This window comes from Nothoprocta perdicaria, unplaced genomic scaffold, assembly GCF_003342845.1.
Source record: "Nothoprocta perdicaria isolate Ctin4 unplaced genomic scaffold, notPer1 scaffold_10, whole genome shotgun sequence".
Lineage (NCBI taxonomy): Eukaryota > Metazoa > Chordata > Aves > Tinamiformes > Tinamidae > Nothoprocta > Nothoprocta perdicaria.
In genome coordinates this window covers 6,689,214-6,705,637 of record NW_020454094.1, presented here as the reverse complement: position 1 = coordinate 6,705,637, position 16,424 = coordinate 6,689,214, and the positions used below count along the sequence as shown (strand labels likewise).

General features: G+C 43.8%; 1 protein-coding gene across 10 annotated transcripts in view; it reads right to left on the bottom strand.

Moving 5' to 3' along the window:
• CELF4 (CUGBP Elav-like family member 4) overlaps positions 1 to 16,424 on the bottom strand; it is a 674,752-nt gene that overhangs the window by 51,028 nt on the left and 607,300 nt on the right. For 6 of the 10 annotated variants that reach the window (XM_026039579.1, XM_026039573.1, XM_026039620.1 and 3 more), the window contains exons 8-9: positions 14,605 to 14,754; positions 1,117 to 1,182 (exon numbers count right to left, since the gene is read on the bottom strand). In XM_026039579.1, coding sequence (XP_025895364.1) covers positions 1,117 to 1,182; positions 14,605 to 14,754 — 216 coding nt within the window. The remainder of the gene's footprint in view (positions 1 to 1,116; positions 1,183 to 14,604; positions 14,755 to 16,424) is intronic. The other 4 variants (XM_026039594.1, XM_026039635.1, XM_026039612.1 and 1 more) reach the window with 1 other exon arrangement.

The following is a 16,424-nucleotide window of genomic DNA, read 5'->3' as shown; positions in this document are numbered from 1 at the left end:
AGAGTACGGGTCACCTGTGAGCCCAGAGAGAGGGGAGGAAAGGGGCATGTGTGTGCAGAGGGGTTAATTAACAGCTCAAAGGKTTGAGCTGCTTCCCATCTATCAAGCCTCACAAGCAATAAATGACAATAACTAAAACACCAGCAAATGAAGCCCTACATGGAGAATTAAATTAAGTTTCCAGATACAGCGCTGACATGAGATAATAGCCATTCCTCGGCGGGAGGCCATGATTGCTCCAGTTACCACAGGAAATAATGACTTTGGGGTGGCAGCTTCCTCACAGCATTTGCCACGGACACCTCGCGGGGGGAGGCTGAACACAGCAGGGTCGTGGTCTGTACCAGGTCACATTGGCTGGTGTCAGTCCATCAACTGCAAAGGAGCTGCTCGGCACAGAGTGTGACGTGAGAGCGAGTGGAGGCTGACCCTTTGGGATCAGGTAGAAAGCTGCTGGGGAATGGAGAGTGTATCTACGTAACCCCTTAGCAAGCCTCGGAGTAACAAGCTGGGGTACTAGCAGTGATGTAGGAGGGATAGCCCTGGAGCCGGTGGCTTCCTGGGAAAGCTGGGCAGCCTCCTTGGGGCTTTCTGCTGTGACAACTGGACCTCCAGCCTTGCCAGAGCTAGTGAACACTAACATCTCTCATGTGGCCAAACTACAGAGTGGAGGCACCCTAAAATGGGGTTTGTACAGGCATACTCTGTCAGGCACAGCAGGAGAGGCTCTGCATGGTCTGGCTACCCACCTCTCTGCTCACTGGAAAACTAAACAGCGTCCACTGGATCAGTGGGGTTACTGGGGTCATCTTCCACTTGTTTACTGTCACAGGCAGTCCTGACTCTGTGCAACCAATAAAGCTGCACTGAGGCACTGGGTTAGTGGGAGTCTTTCCCTAGAGTTTCATGAGAGAAGGTTACCCCCTTGGGGAGAGAAGAACCTGGAAACTTTATGCTTGTTTTCATCTTGAGCACAAATTTAACCTGGCACCCTGGTGTCCTGGCTTGCCCCTGTATCAGCCAGCTGCTCCCTTCCTCCAGCCCCCTCAGGTGTGTTCATATATTAAAGACTTTAGAGAAATTAAAGGTTTATTGGGAGAAAGTGTTAATACTAACGACCTGCGTACTGCTGCACTCCAGCGTAGGCTTGCTGCAAGGGGTCTGCTGCAGTGGGGCTCTGTGCTGTGGAGACAAAGAGAGAGAGAGAAGGAATTAAGGGACTGAAAATACAATAGACACTCACTTTTTCTCCCCTATGTGGTGTGGGACAGCTGAATCCAGAGACTGAAGGCCACAGAACAGGAGCAGCTCACTTGCCCTATGGACACGACTGCACAGAACCCCCCATGCCTTGCAGAGGGGCTCCATCTCCCAGCTCTGATCTTGTGGCACTTTGCAGTAAAGGCACAAAAATGCTAGCAAATATCCTACAAGGATGACTGTACATGATAGGGTCCTCAAAGGACTGGGGTGAGTCCCAAGAATTYTTCCACATGAGAGCATCCTTACATCCCCTATAGTCAGGACGGCTTGCCTAGGCACACATGGGTTGTCCTACTCCATACTTGGGTGGGAAGTGAGCCTCAGTATGTGCATCTTGAAGTAAAGCCATTGCCAGTGTTGAGTGCTCTAGTGAAAACCTGCACTGTCCAGAGCACCTGGAAACAGCTCATCCCGCACTGAAATCTTCACGTCTGGAAGGGAGGACAAACTCAAAAAAAAATTGAGAAACCTTGTATCCAAACCCTCAGTCTAAGTCTAGGGTCAAGTTTAAGTTACGGAGTCCATTTCTGATCACACAGATTATTGGCACTGTGGTCACCAATCCCCAGAAGCCCTCATCTTAACCCAGGACTGACACTGTGCTAAGTGCTGTGCAAACTTAGATCTAAGTGAAAGGTAAAGTCACATAAAACTTCCAGTTAGAGCATGAAACGACAGCTTCAGTGTGACAGGAAGGGGAACAGAACAGAGCACTCACTCCTGCCAGCGTGACGTCCCTTCGAAGGACCGCAGCCTGCCGTGGGGCAGAGCAGGAGCTTGGAGGGAAGGGGAACACCACTTGTCTGCTCCACAGAGGATGCTGTGAGTCCCTGCATAAAGCACGCAGTCTCTTGCTGGCTTCAAAGTGCCCTGTCTCTCTTTACAAGTGTGCCTATCTCCTCCCTAAAATTGTTTATTTTTGTGAAACTTTGAAGTCTAGCTCAAATACAACCAAAGCCATTTTTTTTCCCTTTTTTTTTTCCCTTGTGGTTGACAGGGAGAGAGTGGAGAGAGAGAAAGAGAAAAATGCGTCGAATAAGCTCTTTCTTTATCTGCAGCAATAAAATATTTAAAGTAAAGCTTGGCTGAACCTCCAGTCCAAATGTCACCTTGTCCCTAATATTTCACTTCTTGTTATGAGTTTAATTTGTATTTATTGGTGTTGTATAGTTCTACGTTTATGCAGTCCCTCTGGCTTTGTACTTTTTGGATGGTCCCTTACGGAACTGCCATTTTCCCATTTTCCTTCTCATCTTCTTGCTTTCTACAAGAAGGGAAGTGTGTCTGGAGACAAGGGCTTGGATGTAGGTCCAAACCTTTCTCCACCTACAGATGTAGTCTTGGAAGAAAATTTGGTGCCACTGACCTACCCAAGGAGAGTAGGGGTAGGAGATACCAACTATGAAAGACACTAACTGCATGCCGAGGTGCAGACGAGGCTGGCAACTGTGAGATGGCAAATGGACAGTGTTTTAATACAGATGCAACTACCCATTTGAACCTTATTGTTAAAAAAGTAGCAATGATCGTGATGGAAGCTTACAGGGTTTCCTRATACACTTATGTCTCAAAATGCAAGGAAGAATGATGAGAAGATACAACTTGGATGGGAGAAATCCTGCTCTCCAGCTAAGTCTTGGTGAGGCCAATTGATTATGGTGGTCAGTGGATCAAGGGCTTTGAGGACGAAGTAGACACAGCAGGGAACAAGTGCAATCATTGGCCTGGAAGGTGGTTGGCTGAACTCCTAGCTGACTTTCTAAAGACAAGCCCCTCTGTGTCTGTAAGTGAAATGGGAAAACACTGAATTACTATAAGAACTTTCCCCATTGAAGAGAGATGCAAGGAGAATTCTTTAAAGCCTATGGAGATCAGAGGAAGGCACAGCAGAACCACAAAGCAGTGCTGTTAAAGAGTAAATGCTGAAGGAATAAACTGAAAGAAATGAAACTGAAAGGAAATGCTTGCAAAATATAAAAATTGCTTCCATTTATTTCTGTTTCTTGAGGAAGACAATAACTACACTTCATTTTTATAGTCTCTGCTCAAAACTATCTTCATCTAAAAACAGATTGCTCATGCAGAGTGCACATGAATGGTAAAAAGTGCAGTTATGGGTAAATGAGTGATTAGTTATGCCCTGCCCTCATTGGGAGAAAGTATACTAGTAACTTGGACCCTTCAAAATGACCAAGAGCAATCAGGGGGAAGATAGCTCCTGAAGAAGGTGGCAGGACAAATGGTAAAGGGGGCCCAGCTTGGAAAGACAACCATAGTACTGCAGTCTAAAGTAAACAGGATGATCTACTATATCTGAACCATATGCCCTTCCTCAGTGCTACYCCTGTGTTTATGGAGCTTCATGCACAAGGTTTCCATGCTGACATTGCTCAGCCTGTAGGCCTTGCAGAAAGGCAGTGCAGAAACTGTGGCTGGAGTCCAGGCATGATCACTGCTCTCTCACACACTAAGAATTAGCAGTGACTGCCTCTTCTTTGATACAAGGACAAGTCATTGAGCAATCCCTTGCTGACTCTGCTTCTTTTGCTTTCTTTCTTGCCTTAGCTGTGAATGCATGAAAACTCTTTGGTTTCCCAGCTATAGCTCAGTCTATGTCCTGACAAGAAGGTGCTATGACAACAGAAATCTTCAAATGAGGATCGCAGTCGGTAGCTCCTTTCATCACTGGGTCTCAAGAGGGAGATAAACCACCAGCTCCCACTGATTATGTTAGCTCATCCCCCTTGGGTGCTCTTGGAGAATACTGGCAGTCAGAGAGTACCTCTTTCCCTGGCAGAGTTTGTGCCAATTTGCTGAAATGCGTCATTGGGCTGGTTCCATTTTAACGATATTCCTTTGAAAACTGGGAAAGCTGTCCGTCTGGGTGGGTTTCTGACAGAAACCTGCTTTTCTCTGTTATGCTGCTCATGTGACAAGCTCCTTTGCAAGCTCATGTCAGCAGCCCCAGGGTTTCAGGCAATTCAGTGAAACTTTGGGGCTTCAGAGGTTTGCCACCAACAACCCAGTGCTGGAGTTGCCCAGGTCATTGCCTGTGGGACTTGTGGTCTTACCTCTGGCTTCTTGAGCACAAAAGTGCAGGCCCTCCCTGAAGGAAGCCAAATGCTTATTCTGATTTTGATTTCGATACTTCCTCTGAATTAAACACATTTCCCCTGCACCCAGCTTTGGGTGTACACTTTCATAAACGGATTAAAGCCCAGTGTGACTGGCTTCTTCTGAATCAGTGTTAGCAGCTTCAGGAACTCCAGATGATTTAGATGGTGTCCTGGGACACACGTTGTTGCAACAGTACTGACTCAATGGAGAGCTGTTCACCTTACCCCAGCTGTGGATATCTTGCGTRTCCTTTGAGCCTTTTTCTGCTCATCATAACCAACGCAATCAACTCAGGAAGTTTACTCTGAGAATTCTTTTTAAGATTAATTATTAAAACCGGGCAAATCATTTATTTAAACATTTGAAGGTTTTTTTTCCCTCCCACACAAAGCTTTTAGAGTTCTTTACTTTCCTGGACCTTTAGGACTTGTCAGCAAGGGTATTATCTAACTGGGTGTCCCTCTCTTGGGAGACTGTTTTGTATCCCAGATCACACAAAGGATTTCTTCCCTACTCACAACATATGCACGTCAGTGGGAATACTCTCCCATGGYTTCAGTCATGCTTGAATTCAGCCTGGGAATCACTTAGTCAAAAGTAAAGAAGATATAAGKKTTTTTTTTTTTTGTGCTTGCTCTTATACAATAGAATTGTGTCAAGCATCCCTGGACACCCTTGAAAAAGAGTAAGGGAAGAGCATCTCTGGGCTGTAGCACCAGACCACATGGGAAGGCAGCAACACCCTGCTCCGGGTCTGTGTTTTATTCATAGTCTCACACCTGACCTTGGCTGTTTGGGAAAGGTAGTCACAGTGAGTYGTTACCTGCAGGGATTTAACCTGGGAGCTCTTAAAAACACAAGTGATAACCTTTGCTCAGGGAAATACTCAGTTTCCTTAGCTCCAAGAGTGTGTTTACGCAGCAAATAAAGATGTGATTTCAGTATAAGTGGATGTGCCTAAGATGGGCAACACAGACTACGAAGAGACTTGACTCCACGGCCAGCTGGGCACCCCAGCATGGTGGCACAGCAGCTTGGGCATCCGTAAGCATGTCTTCATGGTGCTGCTCGCAGCGCCACATGAATTAAACCTAGCGAAAAGCCTAACTGTCTGTGCCTCCAGCTGTAATGTGGATGAAGCCAATGACTGGTATAGATCCAGAAATCTCAAGACAGAGATTACACATCTGAGGAAGTTATGGTCATGCTGTGCTCAGTAAAGTGACAACCTGCTTACATACTAATGACCTTTGTGAAGTTCAGTAAGAGCTCAGATTTAGGAGGGGCTCGTGATCCAGAGTCAACCTTCTCCAGGGATTGCTTGTGACTGTATGCTGGAGCAATATACTTCCTAAAATTCAAAGTAGTGGGGAGACATTCATTATTTCTGTGTCTTGGCACAAGTGACCACRAGGGAAGGTTGCTTTATTTCTCCATAGGATAAACATCTTTTAATATGGTATCTTATCTATGTTCAACTKAGGCCTCAGACCCCTGTGGCCTTCATGCTCAGCTGAGGTAGTTGTGTGACCCCGCCTCAGCCTCCTTTTTTAATAATAATCATTCTTTCTCCCCATCCAGCTGACAGGCCTTCTCTATTACTACAAATATTATTGGAAGTTATCATGGCAACAAGTAATGGATCTAATAGCCCTGGAAAATGACAGACCTAATTCAGAGGTGGGATAAACTTTCTGCACTGTGAGCCTTTCTTTTAACTCTTTTCTAAAGACCTGTGAGTTTTCCAGCATCCTTTTTTAATATTGGGACTGCTGTACTCCAGAAATCCTCATGCACCTTACCGAGAAGCCCAACCAAGAATACATCTGTGCACACACATATATTAAATAATACTGCCTCCCTTTTCCTGCTGCCCGTCTTCTCAGTGACATTCCCAATTAACAGCACTCATCTTCGTAGACAATATGAGCAGAAGGGCTGTGGACAGACCTCAGCTCCTCTGTGTGCTGTTTGAGCTGGAGTCTAAGTGTGCTGTGATCCAGAGCTATATAGCTGAGTAAGGACTGGTAAGAGRAATGGGTATGCAGAGGGTACTAGTTTAGGGACAAGGATATCATAATGCATCTATGGGGACATCTGGACCAGAAGTAGCATGACTCTAACTTGTAACATCAGCAAAAGACCTTGGATGTGTTAGCAACTATCCATGTAAATGTGCCCACAGATACCACTTGAAATAGCTTTCTTTGTGGTCAGACTCTTGGAGATCTTATGTCCAATATACGGACRTTTAAGAGATTAAAAGTGATGTAACATACACACAGAGGATCAGTTACTGAAGTGAAAAAAGTCCAGAGGCTCCTGAGAGACCAGCAGACAAGTATCAATCACATCAACCTTGGTGAAGTTGAGTTAGTTTTGCTGCTTTACAGGAGCTGAGGATCTGGCCTTGCCAGGGCAAACTAAAGGTGTACTGTGAAAACAGATGCTAATAGTAACTTCATTTGGCAGCTCAGGGCAAGAGCCTTATCCCTGGACATTGCCTCTATATTAATTTGATAATTTCCATATCTCCACGGGAGAAATCCTGCTTAGATAGAATTGTCTCTTTGCAAGATGATCCTGGCCAAGATGCCACAAGGTGACCATGGCAGATAACCTTCCATAAACCTGGAGACATAAAACAAGCCAATGACCTACTATATGGCCATAAATATAAATTTAACGAAGGCAGCACTTATTCATTAGGCAGAAGTCAAGAAATGACTCCCAAGTCCTTCAAAGAAAGTAGATCCATTAATGTCACTTTCTGAATCCTCTGCCTGATGCCAAAAAACAAGGATGATTTCCCAAGTCAGCATGAAATACCAGTACTTTAAAATTAATACCAGGAAGCTTTCTTACTATTGATATATCTGTAGCCTAAAGTCCAACTTTTTAAAGGGGCATTCAGCTAGTGTTAGGGACAGCATTTAGCTTCTGTCAAAGAATAACAGGATGGAGGTGACACAATGAAGCTCATTGTTAAAAAATAAATAAAAGCAGTTTAAGTGACTCTCTATAAAGAATTTCTCCTGAAATGCCAGTAACCCAGCTGCTGTGTCTGCAAGTGAGCTGTTATGTGGGTCCCTAGGTGAAAATTCTTGTAGGACAGAAGAGCTGGAGTCTGCTCTGGTGCTCAATGGTGTAGACCAGGAGAGGCTGCACTGACATTAGTGGAAGCGGTGAAGTTAGTGCCTGATCTGGCTCCCACTGCATCGAAGTGGAGGTCTTCAGTTTTCCTTGGGTGTTGGATTGAGGTTGTCTACCATGCAGTGTAACTGTCCTAGCTTTGGGGGTAAAAGCCAGCCAGGAAACATGTTTTCTGAAGTGAGTGAGTCCTGACTCCTCCAAGACACAAAAGCAGGTTATGGCACATTTTTGGCTCTTAAGATGCCATGGGATTTCACCTCTGTGAAAAGAGTCATCATCCTTTACGTGGATATGATTTCCACCCTGCCACCTCCTACTTTTTAAGGGCTATGCATTTCCTGACAGAGAAGACATGTTTTATTCCATCTATATATTTCACTCTATTTTGCAACTCCGCTGCCTGTATGGGTCTAAAATTTCATGCTGTCACCTCAGTTCTCAGCTTTGTGGTCTGCCCCATCTATTCATTCCCCTCACAATCCCTTAGGTATCTTATATATCTCCACAGACCCACGGCTTTGTCATCATAACTTCTGGGAGGGTGGGATGGGGAGGAGAATGATCACAGAGACAGCACTAGTTGTTCAGAGTGGGGGGAATAAAATAATGATAGTAAAGAAAAAAAATGTGTGAAGGTCAGGATTAAAATAAATAAATAAATGAGTGGGAGGGCTCTATTCACCTTCTCCTTAAATCCAATTTAAATCACTCTCTACAGCCCTAATCTATATCCATAATTATATCATTTCGTACAACAAGCTTGCGAGAGGTCTTAAGAAATTTATGTAGATTAAAATTCATGGGTGCCATAGTACAGATTCCATATTATTAAGATTGATTAGGACAGCTGATGCTGTGATTAAAGAAGCCAGCGTTTACTGTTGTAATTAATTAGGTATTCAGACACAACAATAACTGCAATAACAGAAAGAATGTGCTGATCTGGCACAAAACTACCGATCCTGTGTTTTATAGTCTCATTTTGCCACATAGGGGCTGGACACCACACAGTCAAAGACATGTTGCCCTACTGTCTTTTCCTGCACACATCAAGGGAGCGAGGAAGTCCAGGACTTGTATTCCCTGCTCCTTCCTGTGGGTTGCAGAAGCCTTTTTGTAGCATCCCTAGGTATTTCTGATGCTTGTTTGGAACAGCAAATGGGCCTACACTTAAAGTCACATAGCTCATTGCTAGAACCAGGATTATCTTTGTTGTAATAATTCTGCGCTTATCCCTAATCAGGGCCCTGCTGAGATGGGTGCTATGCAAACACACTGTAGGAGACATGTGTGGCCATGAAGAGTTTCCACTGGACAAAGTGAGAAAGACACAAAAGAATCAGAAATGCAGATAGGGGCACATTTTTGGCCAGTTCAAAACCAGAATCCATTACTTCCCTCCTTTTGCCTCAGCCTGTAAACACATAAATCAGTGTGTGGTTTTAAAAGCTATTAAACTCCCTGTATTTTGGGGGAGCTTAGCTTAAGTCACATTTGCAAATAAAAACTGAGATCTTAGCTCACTTAGGCCTCCGAAAACATTAGCACAATGCCTGCTTTGTATTTACACCTTCTTCCAGACCACAGGAGAAAATATTTTGGCTTTGGAAAGGCTCCCACAGCTGTCTGAAGCAACTTCATTCATTATGGCTGCTGCATGATCGCTGGAAGTACATGGCATCATTAAAGTACCTTAGACTACAATTGAAGATGGCAACTTGTTATTATATTTTTAATGAGTGCATTCCCTCACTTATTTATTTTACCCGTAAACTGTAGTTTATGGCACATGGCAGATTGTTACAAATGGGTCAAATAAATGCTTCCCAGCCATAACGATGTTTTAGGTGCTCACTGAAGCATTTTTGGAACTGCTGATGTAGAATATGAAAGGGAAAGCACTCACTAGGGATTTAGAGTGGACAAACACAATGAAGTTTTCCTGTAGCAAGTAAGTTAGTCCTGGGGCCTCTAGGCCAGAAAGATTTCTAAGACATTAAATACCTACCTGCAGCAAAGGCTTTGGGGCTTGGTTTTTGTCCTAGATCTTCTGCTGATGTAGGGAGATCATTTTTTTCCTGTCCTTCTGATTGACATCCTTTCTAAGCTCTTCTTACCTGACATCTGTCAGGATGCCCAATGCCACTCGCTGGTATCTATCCCGATGCCCCCTGACAGTAGCTACCATGGTCAGAAACGATCCTGTGCCCAGCCAGTCCAGAGCACCGTGGGCCCATCCGTGGTGCTGCGAGCTAACTGACAAGGTAATGGAGAAGGCTGTCGTGTTAGCATGCTGGCAGCTCCTCCCCTGCAAAATTAGCTCGGGTAATGATAATAATTACAGATGGAGTCTGAGTCCTGTCTCTGCTGCAATGGGTGAAATTGATTCCTGCCTGGTAGCTCTGTGTTGATGCAGGGAAAATGAATTGATGGTCTCGGTTCAGCTCCTAAGACATGAGTTTCTACAGCACAAGACTTCACCCATGAGGACACCTTCGTTGCAAGTCTCTGTGGTGGTGGCTTGGAAACGTGGTCATCAAGGCCTGGCTGCCCATTCATACTGACAGCTACTCCTCCCTAGAGAGGACTGGGCCTCAAAGTAGGGTACAAAGTGGAAGCGTGCTGTCTTTTCACCCTGACATAGCCTTTCTGCAACCTGTAACCAGGGATTTCTGAGGTGTATACATGGGAGGAATTATAAAGCTATTCCTGGCGGTCGTGGGCAACCAGAAACAGTACTACTGTGTCTGTGCCTGTGAACAGTGAATGAAACAACATGTTTAAAGGTCACTGTGGGATCTATTTCTGATTCCTTCTGTGGGCCCATCCCTGGCAGAAGAGCACAGAGCAGCATTCCTGGTTTCTAGACGCTGAGGGTGTGCTCTGCTCCATCTCCCCTCCAGATTTCCTCATTCTGAGTCCTTGGTCCTATGACTTCCGCTCCTCTCTCTCTCTTTCATTTGCTGCCCCTTGCTCTTCCAGTGCTAACCTCTCCCTTCTCTTTCTCTTCCCAGGAAAACCATTACTTTTGCAGCAAGCCCTTTGGCCAGTTCTGATAAAACCYAGTTAGGACAAGACCCATTACCAGAAAGCAGAAGGCTAATGGTGTGAGACACAACAGAAACCAGGCCAGAAGATAGTCACTGTTGTCATATGCCATAAATTGTTACAGAAGTACTGATTTCTTGGTGGCTAGGAAGCTCTGGCAGAAGASAGCAATCCCTGTTGCTGTTGCTCACACAGAAATGGCAAATGCTCTTGTGCAGCTGCAAAGTGGTTCACAAGATCATGGCACAACAGATTATGCTCTTTGTCCCCACTATATGCTGTGACATATTGCCATGCTTGATCCTGCTACAAGCTGAAAGACTAAAGGGCAGATATTAATAAACCAAAAGGCCAGTCACCAAAGGGGCTCAGACTAGTGGGAGGGGAAATATTTGCTCAGTTGTGTTTCTCCCCCTGCTAAAAAGTGCAATACGAGGCGTTATATGCTCAGCCAGGCCAGGAGAGGGTAAAGCATGGCTTACAAAGAGTGTGCATTCTGCAGTCACTTAAATGCAACATGAAAAATATTTTACCTACACACAACGGTGGACATGTAGACACACTGTACAATGAATGAGATTTATTTGGGTCTAAACTGTGTGGATGGCATGCCTCTACAGAGTTTGATTGTCTTGGTTTGTTATTTTCAGGAAACAAAGCACATATTGCTGCTGCATATAATGGTCTTAACCCACATTTGTTTTTTGTGGAGTATGAAAGAGTATCTGAGAGCAAAATTCAGGCATTAAACAATATACAGCCTCATAACCATAGCAAGACTATGGTTATGTACATACTACTGACGCAGTCATGTTTGCTTTTACTGCTTGAGATATCTAATAAAAGTTGTTTGGAAGATGCTGAGTTGGGACAGGAACTGGTATGGTTCTTTTCATCTCTACAGTGTTAGTGCAATTGCATACTCAACTTTAATATTTTATTTCTACATTCACGTCTAGGCAGACACACAGAACCACAGGGCAGTGCCAATAYCAGATGCTACAGAGGAAACTGTGAGAAATATCATAATGAAAAGGGATGGAATAAGCTGCCCAGTGATGAAAATTTCGTTCTAACCCCAAGCACTATGGGCTGGCTTATATAATAAAGCATGAAGACTTGTGTCCTTTCTACAGTTTTATCCAGTCTAATGCAACTGGGGATATTCTCATTATCCACATACAAATGTCTAATCCTTTTTTTCTAATGTCTAATCCTCTTTATTTATTTATTTATTTAATGCCGCTAAGCTTGAGATCTCAATAAAGCCTGCGGCAAGGAGTTAAGTTTAGGAGAATGCATAAATGTTCATGAGAAGGGATGACAATAAAATGGAACAAACACATGATATGTCCAACATCCAAGCTGCTACAAAGAAGCTTGATTTCAGGCTTTCACTGCTAGAGGGGACAGGCAGAAGCGGTAAATAAGTAGGTGGTTTTGCCTACCACTGTTCCCTCTGTACCTCTGCTATAACTTAGGACACCAGTAAGCTATGGGGAAGCTGAACACTAAGAAAGACAAGTGTACTGCTGACAACATGCCCAGATAAATCTAAACTTTGCATAAACTAACCTGTGAATGTTAGCTTTTATCTGCAGAAATGTAGCTATCTGGGAGCAGAGGTTTCTTCTGGATGACTTAAGCTTTGACATTAAGATTCCTTGAGTTTCAGTTATTTCCTCATGCCTGCTCCTCAAACTAAAATGTGGACCACTCCAGGAAACGTAATTAGGGTGGCTTGTTGTAGCCTGGCATCTACYAAGCCTAGACCCACCAGAGTGTCCAGAGCTTGCAAGCTGAAAAGAATCTTTGTCCTGTTTGGGCTGCCAAGGCAAGTTATGAAGATCATAAAACTGTATCAAGAAGGCAGTGTTCCTAAGCCTGATCTTTTATAAAAAGCAAACCTTTTATAATAGGATTTGGCCCGTTGCTTGGAGAACTAACTGTTGTACCAGAATTCCTGAAGGGAAGCAAGGGCGACTATCACCTCTCAGGCGTGTTAAGGTGTTGGTGTTAGGGCCAGGTCTTAATGGTGAATTGCTGACTGAGTAAATCTTTCCAAAAATCAGACAGAATCAGATTCAGGCCACTGAGTTTCGTATAATCTTAGATGACATACTTAACTGAAACCATTCTTAACACTTTGGGGAATTTGGAGATGGTAACAAAAGCCATCATTAAAGTCATTAAGATTCATGTGGAAAGATCTTTTCTCTGATACCTACAATAATGCATCATAGAAGATTATCAAGTCATATAAAATAGAAAAAAAAAGATAAATATTAAAATAGATTGATAATCAGACAGATGATAGACTGGCAAACAGGTAGATACTTAGACAGATGGTAGATGAAGAGCTGTGTACATTTATATAACCTTAAAGAATGGGGGCTTTCTTGCTGCTGTGGTTGAGTTCACTGAACACATCGAGGTTTCCTGCAATCTCCTAATGCCTCCATAAGCTGCCAAGAGGCATCTTTCCATCCCTCTTGTGCTTCTAAGAATCCCAGCTATTTCAAAGACCTCATCTGCCACAGGCTCTGCACATCCATCAAATGCCATACACTGAAATGTCTTAGTAGGGCTCTGAGCTGCTACAAATGTGTACACATGCCTAACTTCTAGTACACTAAATCCCTTGATTTCAATTCTGCTTAAAGATGAACTCACGACTAAATGTTTACAAGGTCTGGGGACAGGTAGAATGACAAACAGCTATTTTTTCAATACTCTTGCTATTTCTGGCTTACTTTTTCTGCATTTCTTGCTCTTTTAGTGACATTGTCTGAGCAGTAGCTAGGTAGGACTTTTGTATTTCTATGATATTTTTCCCCCATAGCTTGTAAAATCCCCGGTGATGTTGAATCTTCTGATTTTTTCAGGACTGGCTGACATCGAAAGATTTTTTTTGTCAGCCTTTTTGGCTGGAGTATCTGACTCAGTGTTTGATTTCCTAACAGACTAGATTAATCTATGAGTGCCCCAGGGTAAAACACACCTTTGCCAGCTGGTGGCTAGGATCAATTAGTAAAGTGTATTTACATTTTTATTTGTAGTACTATTATATTATTAGTAGTGCGTATATTGCCATGGTAAGGAACATCTTCCTAGCAAAAGTATAGCTTGGAGGAGGGAGCTGTAAATGGATATCTCAAATCCTGAGGACCCTGAAGAAATGTAGGTGCACATTAAGGCCTTGTGAATTCCTGAGCTCTTGGTGCTTACAGTGTCCATATAGTGATAAGTAATGGTAGAGGTTTAGGAGTATATCCTTTAGTGTCCCTAATTCATTCCCGACTGCCAAAACTTGCAAAGCCATCCTCTGATATTTTTTGAACTAGTCACAGTCTTTAAAACCCAGAAGCAGTTGTGCAGTGGAACAGTCCAAAAAAGAGAAGCTGAACCTGTTCTGTGGCTGTATGAGAGGAACTTCAGTCTTGGTAAGGTAGAGGGATTGGGTGCAGTCAGTGTTTCAGGCACCAGCGTCTGTGGGCTGCAGCACAGAGCMGTTTGGGTTAGCAGCCAAGCAGCCCATCTGGATTTCCCCCACCATATCCTGCATATGTCTGCAAATGCATCCCAGAGGGAGCTACCGAAGGTGGATGGTAAGAGATGTGGTAATCCTTTGGGGGTACAGGCTTAGCACTGCTCCTTCAAGACTGGCCAAGAACAACCTCCCATGAACTCCACCTGGCAGATGTGTCAGCTGATGAAGTTCCAGCTCAAATCTTCACAATAGCAAATGATACTGAGTGTCGTGATTGTATTCACCACACAAGTTTTCCCGGAATACAGCAGATGAGCACTCCAGTCTTCAGCAGGTTAACTTCCCCCTCCCAACATAGCSTAGACCTCTGTCATCCAGATTTAAATGTATAACTTTTAGACATCTGCAGCCAGGTGAGATGGATCCCTTGACCACGAGGTAGCAGCAATGCTAGGGTGAACACAGATTGCAGGAGCAGGCTGTGGGCATGGATTGAAGGAGCAGGCTGTGGGCACGGCAGTGGTGTGGCTTACCTGGGTAAGGGTGGATGCCATTAGCAAACACGGCTTCTGCGGCGGGCTGCCCATTAGCCTGCGGCGGGAGGCCAGTGAAACCATTCACCCCAATGGGAGATGGGATGCTAGGCACAGCTGGTGCAGTTATGCCAGGAGGCGTGCTTCCACCTGCAGGTGGGGAGAACACAAAACCAGGCCTGGTGAGCATTGGAAACAACAGCTAGCAGAAAGCTCCTGACACGACAGCTCTCACCACAACATGGAAGCCTTTTGCTAATGCAAGAAAGTAAGTCTCAAGATTACCCAAAACTAGCTCACAGAGAAAGGGATGGCTTGTACCATCACAGGCCAGACTTGCAATTGCTAATCTAGTTGGAAAGCACTTAAAATGAGAAAATCCTATAAAGCTGTCTTTAACAGAGTGAAGCTTTGGTTTGGTGGTCATTGTCGCTAGACTAAAGCTAATGTCCAGCAATGGAATAGAGCAGAAATAAGCCCCTTTCTCACCACATAAGGAATTTGCCTTATTTAATTGTTAAATAATGTGGCATTTCTTTCCTAGATACCATGAAAGTCAAACGCTCATCCCAGGTTTCCACAAGAGCTCCTCACAACTTCTCTTAGGAGATGTCAGCTTTGTGGGCTGTTTGCACATTCATGAATATGCYTCATGTATAACTTTGCTCTCAACTTCTTCAGCATCTTAGCAAGTTTGGCAGGTGTATTTGTAGTCTAAAGGCAGCCAGTGATAGATTTTTAGCTTTGCTGTTTGGCCCAAGCATCACAATTTAGTAGAATTTTAGTAGTAGAGACAAAATTTGGGCTAGACTCATTTCTTGCGTGGAATCACATCCCTCCCCAGGGAGGGATGGCTWYTTGGACSCATCTGAAGCAGGGAAGGGCTGCAACAGTGATGTTTCTCAGTAACCCTTACYACAGAATCACAGGATGGTTGAGGTTGGAAGGGACCTCTAGAGATTATCTAATCCAATCCCTTATTTTTGTATTTTGGACAGGACCCCTTACCCACTGGTAAAAATCATTATAAGTCCAAGGGRACAACTGAATTCTCTGCTATCTTATCACCATCTATTTTTTTTTGTAACGACTGGATGTTCTACTCTTCTAACAATGTATTCAGGATACTTTTGAGATTAAAAAAAAAAAAATTCAATAATTATCAAATAACTTTTCTCCCTTGCCAGTTTTAGGCATGAAGTTACGAATTTCCCTGTCTTATCTTTAGCAATATATTTTCTGTGTCACAGTAACTAACTGAAAGTACCACTTCTGCAAGAACCCCTTTTTTAACCACAGCAGTGTCCAAAGATTAAATCTGTGCTGCTGCTTTAAAAGAGCCAATACAGATTCATAATCTTTTTGTCTTAATGTATTCTTGTTTGAGTAGCCCAGAAAAAAAAGACAGTATTTCAACTCATTTCTGATACCCTGAACAGACAAGCTACTGCTGCCCCTTTTCTTATTCAAATGGTGTTGGCCTTTAAAAATGTCCTCTGTGGAGTTGTAGGGAGCCAGCGGTGGCAACCAGAGTCCAAAGGCAATGCTCTTAGCATATGCCATCAGCTTGCAAATCACAAAGGCTAGTTAAAATTTCAGTTGCTTTTCTGGATCTCTCCTCTATTTGCATAGACAATGTAAGTAATTTTTTCCTAAAATTGCAGCAAGGGACTTGTGCTTGCCGTTTTGTGAGTAAGGAAGTTTAGGCCTATTCATCAAAATTCTTTAGTTTTCTTCTTATAACCATCCCTCCCTGGAGATGTCAGATCTGTAGCTGGAGCAAAACTGGCACAATGCCACCACAGACAGCAAATGGCAGY